This window comes from Pipra filicauda, unplaced genomic scaffold (genome assembly GCF_003945595.2).
Source record: "Pipra filicauda isolate LSUMZ 115617 unplaced genomic scaffold, ASM394559v2 scaffold1165_size32646_pilon, whole genome shotgun sequence".
In the NCBI taxonomy this organism is placed as follows: domain Eukaryota; kingdom Metazoa; phylum Chordata; class Aves; order Passeriformes; family Pipridae; genus Pipra; species Pipra filicauda.
The window spans coordinates 16,325-25,011 of NW_024103613.1; the positions used below are offsets into that span (position 1 = coordinate 16,325).

General features: G+C 62.9%; 1 protein-coding gene across 1 annotated transcript in view; it reads right to left on the minus strand.

The window, feature by feature from the left end:
• Positions 1 to 1,280: 1,280 nt before the first annotated feature.
• Positions 1,281 to 8,687, minus strand: part of POU6F1 (POU class 6 homeobox 1) — a 14,500-nt gene continuing 7,093 nt past the window's right edge. The window contains exons 6-10 of the mRNA XM_039384867.1: positions 6,447 to 7,135; positions 5,810 to 6,062; positions 4,874 to 4,985; positions 4,136 to 4,307; positions 1,281 to 2,175 (exon numbers count right to left, since the gene is read on the minus strand). Of these exons, the coding sequence (XP_039240801.1) occupies positions 1,830 to 2,175; positions 4,136 to 4,307; positions 4,874 to 4,985; positions 5,810 to 6,062; positions 6,447 to 7,135 (1,572 nt within the window). The 3' untranslated portion in view covers positions 1,281 to 1,829. The remainder of the gene's footprint in view (positions 2,176 to 4,135; positions 4,308 to 4,873; positions 4,986 to 5,809; positions 6,063 to 6,446; positions 7,136 to 8,687) is intronic.

Here is an 8,687-nt window from a genome sequence, read left to right on the forward strand (position 1 = left end):
AAGCGTGTCCCCCCCACTCCCGGCCGGGACCCCCCGAGCGGGGCCGGGACCCCCCAAACCCTCCGCTCCGCCAAGATGGAGGCGGCGGCCCCGCCCCCTTCGCCGGGCGGGCCGGCCCCGCCCCTCCGCCGGCTCAGCCAATAAGCGCCCTCCCCGCCTCGTGACGGGCGGGTGGAGCACCCAATAGAGAGCTCCGCGCCGGGCATGCCGCGCGGTGATTGGTCATAGGGCGGGGCGGTGGGAGGAGCTCGGGGCCGAGGGGCGGCTCCCGGAGCGTCGCGGGTTCGAGTCCCGCTCCCGCCTGGACCCGGGGGGTGGGGGCGGCACCGGGGGAGTTCCGCCGCTCCTCCCCCACCCCAAAACCCGGCAAAAAAGGGAAAAGGAAAAGAAAAAAGAAAAATACTGTTTATTTCACACCACTACATCAAGTGCATTAATCTGCCGGCCCCCCCCCCCCCTCAGGGTCCTCCCCGTCCTCCCCAAAGCGCCCCCTCCCCGTCGCTCCCCGGGCTGGAGACCCCTCGGGGGGGGGCGGCTGCTCCCTCTGAGGGTTCATCCCCCCCAAAAACCCGGGGAGTGCAGCGATGTCCCCAAAATGCCACCCACGGGATGTCCCCAAGGTGGGGGGGTCACCCCCAGAAGCCCCTCAGGAGGTTGGGGGGGTCCCCAAAATCAGCGTGGGGAGGACACGACTCGGGGGTCACACTCCCCCCCCGGGGAGCTGCGAGGCTGCCTCAGAAAGGCGGGGAAAGGGGCAAAACCCGGGAAAATGGAAAGCACTGATTTTTTTTTTTGGGGGGGGAAGGGGACACTTGGGGGGCAGGAGAGATGGGGGGAGGGTTTGTCACCACACCTGGCACAGGTGGGGGAGGCGCGACACGAACACTCGCAGGTGACGCGTGACCCGAGGGAAGGGGGGGACACGCGGGGACAGAACGGGGGGGGCAAAAGGGGAGAGCAGCGGCCAAAGTGCTGATGGCGGGAGGGGGGGACACGGGGGGGACAGGGGGGACACACGGGGGGGGACAGGGGGGACACACGGGGGGGGAGACATGGGGGGGACACACGGGAGGACACACGGGGGAGACATGGGGGGGACACACGGGAGGACACACGGGGAGGGACAGGGGGGGACACACGGGGGGGATACACGGGGGGGGTCCAGGGCACGTGGAAGTTGTTAAAGGGCTGCAACAGGTACAGGCACAGGGGGATGGGCACAGGTGAGGGACAGACACGGGTGAGGGACAGACACGGGTGAGGGACAGGAACAGGTGAGGGACAGACACAGGTGAGGGACAGACACGGGTGAGGGACAGACACAGGTCAGGGACAGACACAGGTCAGGGACAGACACAAGTGGGCACAGGTGGGACTGGACACAGGTGGGCACAAGTGGGCACAAGTGGGCACAGGTGGGCACAGGTGACAGAGGGACAAACCCAGTGGTTTGTCCCCCAAAGTGCTGCCGGGGCTAATGGGGAACGGGGGGGGGCTCCCAGTGCTCCCAGTTCAGGGCACGTGGGAGATGCTGGGTGGGGATGGACACGGTGGGGATGGACACGGGTGACAGAGGGACAAACCCAGCGGTTTGTCCCCCAAAGTGCTGCTGGGGCTAACGAGGGACATGGAGGGGTTCCCAGTGCTCCCAGTTCAGGACACGTGGGAGATGCTGGGTGGGGATGGACACGGTGGGGACGGACACGGGTGACAGAGGGACAAACCCCGTGGCCAAAGTGCTGCCGGCAGGAGCCGGGGGGGTCACACCGGGGGATGAGGGTACCCCCGGGGGATGGGGGTACCCCCGGGGGGGTTCCCGTGGCCCCCGCTCAGGGCACGTGGAAGACGTTGAGCTTGCTGGTGTTCTTGAGGGTCTGGCGGCGGTTGCAGAACCAGACCCGCACGACCTCGCGGTCGTAGCGCAGCTCCTGCGCGATCCGCGTGATCTCGGGCCCCGTGGGCAGCGCGTTGCGCTCGAAGTGCGCGTTGAGCGCCTCCAGGGCCTGGGGGGTGAAGGACGTGCGGCGTTTGCGCTTCTTGCCCGGCTCTCCCCCCACGAAGTCGAGGAGGTGCTGCTGCCCCTCCCGCTGCCGCTGCTCCGCCTCCCGCAGCCACTTCTCCAGCACCGGCTTCAGCTTCTGCGCGCTCTTGGGCGTGATGTCCAACTTCTCGAACCTGGGGACAGGGGGACAACGGGGACACTCAGGGGGGATGTCCAACTTCTCGAACTTGGGGACAGGGGGGACACTCAGGGGACACTCAGGGGGGACACTCAGGGGGGACACTCAGGGGGGACACTCGGGGGGGACACTCAGGGGACACTCAGGGGGGACACTCGGGGGGGACACTCAGGGGACACTCAGGAGACACTCAGGGGACACTCAGGGGACACTCAAAGGGACACTCAGGGGACACTCAGGGGGGACACTCAGGGGGGACACTCAGGGGGGACACTCAGGGGACACTCAGGGGACACTCAGGGGGGACACTCACAGGGACACTCAGGGGACACTCACGGGGACACTCAGGGGACACTCAAAGGGACACTCAGGGGACACTCAGAGGGACACTCAGAGGGACACTCAGGACACTCAGGGGGACACTCGGGGACACTCAGGGGGACACTCAGGGACACTCAGGGGGATGTGCAGCTTCTCGAACCTGGAGACAAGGGGACAAGGGGGACACTCAGGGGTGATGTCCAACTTCTCGAACCTGGGGGGACACGGGGACAACGGGGACACTGAGGGGAACACTCGGGGGGGATGTGCGGCTTCTTGAACCTGGGGGGACACGGGGACAATGGGGACACTCAGAGGGACACTCAGGGGGACACTCAGGGGTCACAGGGGGGTCACAGGGGGGTCACAGGGGGGTCACGGGTGGAAGTTGCATCCCCTCAAACCCGGGGGGCCCCGGGGGGCAAAGGGGGCAAAGGGCCGCTCGGGGATGAGGGACAAGGGGGGACCGTGAGGGGCTGTGCAGCCTCTGCCATGGCCCCGACCCTGCCCCAGGTGTGTGTTACCTGTCCAGGTGTGCGTTACCTGTCCCAGGTGTGTGTTACCTGCCCAGGTGAGTTACCTGCAGATGGCCAACTGGCTGTAGGTGTGTCTTACCTGCCCAGGTGTGCAGTTACCTGCAGATGGCCAACTGGCTGTAGGTGTGTGTTACCTGCCCAGGTGTGTGTTACCTGTCCCAGGTGTGTGTTACCTGCCCAGGTGAGTTACCTGCCCAGGTGAGTTACCTGCAGATGGCCGACTGGCTGTAGGTGTGTGTTACCTGCCCAGGTGTGTGTTACCTGCCCAGGTGTGAGTTACCTGTCCCAGGTGTGAGTTACCTGTCCCAGGTGTGTGTTACCTGCCCAGGTGTGTGTCAGGTGTGTGTTACCTGTCCCAGGTGTGCGTTACCTGCCCAGGTGAGTTACCTGCAGATGGCTGACTGGTTGTAGGTGTGTGTTACCTGTCCCAGGTGAGTTACCTGCCCAGGTGAGTTACCTGCAGATGGCTGACTGGTTGTAGGTGTGTGTTACCTGCCCAGGTGTGAGTTACCTGTCCCAGGTGTGTGTTACCTGCCCAGGTGTGTGTTACCTGTCCAGGTGAGTTACCTGCAGATGGCTGACTGACTGTAGGTGTGTGTTACCTGTCCCAGGTGTGTGTTACCTGCCCAGGTGTGTGTTACCTGCCCAGGTGAGTTACCTGCCCAGGTGAGTTACCTGCAGATGGCTGACTGACTGTAGGTGTGTGTTACCTGCCCAGGTGTGTGTTACCTGCCCAGGTGAGTTACCTGCCCAGGTGAGTTACCTGCCCAGGTGAGTTATCTGCAGATGGCTGACTGGCTGTAGGTGTGTGTTACCTGCCCAGGTGTGTTACCTGCCCAGGTGAGTTACCTGCCCAGGTGAGTTACCTGCAGATGGCCGACTGACTGTAGGTGTGTGTTACCTGTCCCAGGTGTGTGTTACCTGCCCAGGTGTGTGTTACCTGCCCAGGTGAGTTACCTGCAGATGGCTGACTGACTGTAGGTGTGTGTTACCTGCCCAGGTGAGTTACCTGCAGATGGCCGACTGGCTGTAGGTGTGTGTTACCTGTCCCAGGTGTGTGTTACCTGCCCAGGTGAGTTACCTGCCCAGGTGAGTTACCTGCAGATGGCCGACTGGCTGTAGGCGGGCCCCTCGGTGGCCGTCAGCGCCTGCCCCACCTGTGTCTGGGTCAGGCCCAGCGAGAGCCGCCGCAGTTTGAAGTTCTTGGCGAATTCCCGGATTTCCTCCAGGTTGATCCCGTCCTCCTCCGCCCCGGGGGGCGCGGGGGGCTCTGGGGGGGACACGGGGTGGGACCGGGACCCTCTGCCAGGGACCCCAAAATCCCTCTGCCCAGGGACCCCAAAATCCCTCTGCCCCCGAGATCCCAGCCCCTGATATCCCCCTGCCAGGGACCCCAGTCCCTGTTATCCCACTTCCCAGTGGTTCCCAGAACCCATTATTCCCAAGGGACTCCAGTCCCCAAAATCCCTCTCCCAGTGATCCCAGTCCCCGTTATCCCACTCCCAGTGCACCCCACTCCCCATTATCCCTGTCCCAGTCCCCGTTATCCCTCTCCCAGTGGATCCCACTCCTCATTATCCCTCTCCCAGTAATCCCAGTCCCCATTATCCCTCTCCCAGTGGATCTCAGTCCCCATTATCCCACTCCCAGTAATCCCAGTCCCCATTATCCCTGTTCTCAGTCCCCGTTATCCCTCTCCCAGTCCCCATTATCCCTCTCCCAGTGGATCCCAGTCCCCATTATCCCTCTCCCAGTAATCCCAGTCCCCATTAGCCCTGTTCTCAGTCCCTGTTATCCCTGTCCCAGTGCTCCCAGTGCTCCCAGTTTGGCACTCACTGGCCACCAGCTGGCTGACCGTGGGGGTCTCGGGGCCGGCCGTGGGGGTCGGGGCCACCTTGGCCCCCGGGCTGGGGGTGCCCCCGGCGGGGGCGGGTTGGATGGGCTGGACCTGGGGGGGACAGACCCAAACTGGGACACCCCGAGCCGGGACTGGGGCCGGGGGAGACACTGGGGGCACTGGGAGGGGCACTGGGGGCACTGGGTGCACTGGGTGCACTGGGGGTCCCACTGGGGGCACTGGGAGGGGCACTGGGAAGGGCACTGGGGTCCCACTGGGGGCACTGGGAGGGGCATGGGGTGACCACGGGGCATGAGGGGGCACCTGGGGGTGCTCCGCGGGTCCCAAAACCATGTAAGGGGGTCCCAAAGGTGTCCTGGGCACGGGGCCCCATCCCAGGGGGGCTCCTGTGCCCTCAAACCACCTGGCCAGGGCCTAAAGGTGCTCAGGGACCCCCAAAACAATCTGTCTGGGTCCCAAAGGGGCCCCCAAATCCACCTATCTGGGTCCCAAATGTGCTCAGGGACCCCCAAAACCACCTGGTCAGGACCCAAAGATGTTTGGGGGTCCCCAAATCCACCTGTCTGGGTCCCAAAGGTGCTCAGGGGGCTCCTGAAGCCACAGGGAGGGTCCCGAAGGTTCCCCGGGGGGGATCCCAAAGCCACCCCGAGGGTCCCAAAGTCCTATGGCCGTGACACACTTTGGTCTGGATGGGGGGGCTCAGGGGGTCTCGGGGGGTCTCGGAGCTCACATCACTCTTGACGGGGGTCTCAGGGGGTCTCGGACGGTCTCGGGGGGTCTCAGGGCTCACCTCGCTCTTGACGGGGGTCTCGGGGGGGTATCCGGCGGGATCTCCCGGGGTCCCTCGTCTTGATGGGGCTCTCGGGGTTCTTGGGGCGGTTTTGGGGGTCTCTTCAGGGGATCTCGGGGCTCACCTCGCTCTTGACGGGGGTCTCGGGGGGGCCGCTCTTCTTGCCGGGGGTGGGCGCGGCGGGGGCGGCGCTGACGGTGGCCGCGGTGGCCGCGGTGGCCACTCCGGTGGCGAGCGTGGCGATCACCTGGCCCTGCGCGTTCAGCAGCAGCTGCGGCGTCACCGGAGTCACCTGCAGGCTCGGGGGGGGCGGCGCGGGGGGGGCCGCGGCCACCCCGGGGGGGGCCACGACCCACGGCAGAGTCCCGATCACCTGGGGGGGACACGGAGGTGGGGGGGCCGGAAACACCCGGGGGGGGACACGGAGATGGGGGGGACACAGAGATGGGGGGGACACAGAGATGGGGGGCTCGAAAACACCCGGGGGGGGACACGGAGATGGGGGGGGCCGAAAACACCCGGCCCGGGGCGGGGGGGGTCACCGGGAGCAACACGGACCCCCCACCCCATCAACTGGGGGGGGGCACACAGAGGTGGGACCCCCGCAGGTGACACAACACCGGGCGGGAGGAGACAGGTGACCCCCCCGCGGTCCCTGGGGGCGGGGACAGGTGACCCCCCCGCGGTCCCTGGGGGCGGGGACAGGTGACCCCCCCGCGGTCCCTGGGGGCGGGGACAGGTGACCCCCCCGCGGTCCCTGGCCCTGGGCGGGGGTCGGGAGCTGCCCCGGGACGCCCCGGACGCTGGGGAGGGGGTTGGTGGGCACGGGGGGGGCACTGAGGGACCCCAAAAGCTGCGGGTGTGACCCCAGAGCTGGCGGGAGCTGCAGGGGGGAAACGGGGGGGTCAGGGCTGGGGGGCAACTGGGGGCACTGGGACCCCCCGGGTGGGACATAAGGGCCACTGGGCCCCCCCTGGATGGGATAAAAGGGGCACTGGGACCCCCCGGATGGGGGACTGGGACCCCCTGGATGGTCACACCCTCCCCCCTGCCCCAGGAGTCCCCCAGGGGTCCTCAAATTCCCAAATCCAGCCCTGGAATCTGCCCAAAGTGGAGCTGCAGGTGAGGGGGGGGGATTGGGAAACTGGGCAGGGATTGTGTCCGGGGAAAGGGGGGCTGGAATCTGATCCAGGGAAACTGAGGCTGGGATCTGATCCAGGGAAACTGAGGCTGGGATCTGATCCAGGGAAACTGAGGCTGGGATCTGATCCAGGGAAACTGGGCAGGGATTGTGTGCAGGGAAAGGGGGGCTGGGATCTGATCCAGGGAAACTGGGCAGGGATTGTGTCCGGGGAAAGTGAGGCTGGGATCTGATCCAGGGAAACTGGGCAGTGATTGTGTCCAGGGAAACTGAGGCTGGAATCTGATCCAGGGAAACTGGGGCTGGAATCTTGTCTGGGGAAATTGAGGCTCAAATCCTGTCCAGGGAACCTGAGGCTGGAATATGCTCTGGGGAAACTGAGGCTGGACTCTTGTCCAGGGAAACTGAGGCTGGACTCTTGTCCAGGGAAACTGAGGCTGGACTCTTGTCCAGGGAAACTGGGATCCGGTCCCGGGCCTGGCGTGCTCCTGGGATGTGCCCCCGGGATGTGTCCCCGGGATGTGTCCCTGGGATGTGTCCCCGGGATGTGTCCCCGGGATGTGTCCCCGTGTCCCTGGGATGTGTCCCCGGGATGTGCCTCCTGGGCTTGGCAGGATTCCCATCCTTCCTGTGCCGGGATGATTAACCCGTCTTTGCTATACCAGGATTAACCTGTCCTTACTAAACCAGAATAATTAACCCGTCCTTACTAAGCCGCAATAATTAACCCGCAGTAATTAACCCGTCCTTACTAAGCCGGAGTGATTAACCCGCAGTAATTAACCCGTCCTTACTAAACCAGACTAATTAATCCGCGGTAATTAACCCGTCCTTACTAAGTCGGACTAATTAACCCGCGGTAATTAACCCGTCCTCACTAAGCTGGACTAATTAACCCGCGGTAATTAACCCGTCCTTACTAAGCCGGACTAATTAACCCGCAGTAATTAACCCATCCTCACTAAGCCGGACTCATTAACCCGCAGTAATTAACCTGTCCTTGCTAAGCCGGACTAATTAACCCGCGGTAATTAACCCGTCCTCACTAAGCCGCAATAATTAACCCGCGGTAATTAACCCGTCCTTACTAAGCAGGACTAATTAACCCGCGGTAATTAACCCGTCCTCACTAAGCCGGACTAATTAACCTGCGGTAATTAACCCGTCCTTACTAAACCAGAATAATTAACCCGTCCTTACTAAGCCGCAATAATTAACCCGCGGTAATTAACCCGTCCTTACTAAGCCGGACTAATTAACCCGCAGTAATTAACCCGTCCTCACTAAGCCGCAATAATTAACCCGCAGTAATTAACCCGTCCTTACTAAGCCGGACTAATTAACCCGCGGTAATTAACCCGTCCTTACTAAGCCAGACTCATTAACCCACAGTAATTAACCCGTCCTCACTAAGCCGGACTCATTAACCCGTGGTAATTAACCCATCCTTACTAAGCCAGACTAATTAACCCGCGGTAATTAACCCGTTCTCGCCAAGCCGGACTCATTAACCCACAATAATTAACCCGTCCTCACTAAGCCGGACTCATTAACCCACAATAATTAACCCGTCCTCACTAAGCCGGACTCATTAACCCGCGGTAATTAACCCATCCTCACTAAGCCGGACTAATTAACCCGCGGTAATTAACCCGTTCTCGCTAAGCCGGACTAATTAACCCGCGGTAATTAACCCGTGCTTGCCAAGCCGGACTCATTAACCCGCAGTAATTAACCCGTCCTCACTAAGCCAGACTCATTAACCCGCGGTAATTAACCCGTCCTCACTAAGCCGGACTCATTAACCCACAATAATTAACCCGTCCTCACTAAGCCGGACTAATTAACCCGCGGTAATTAA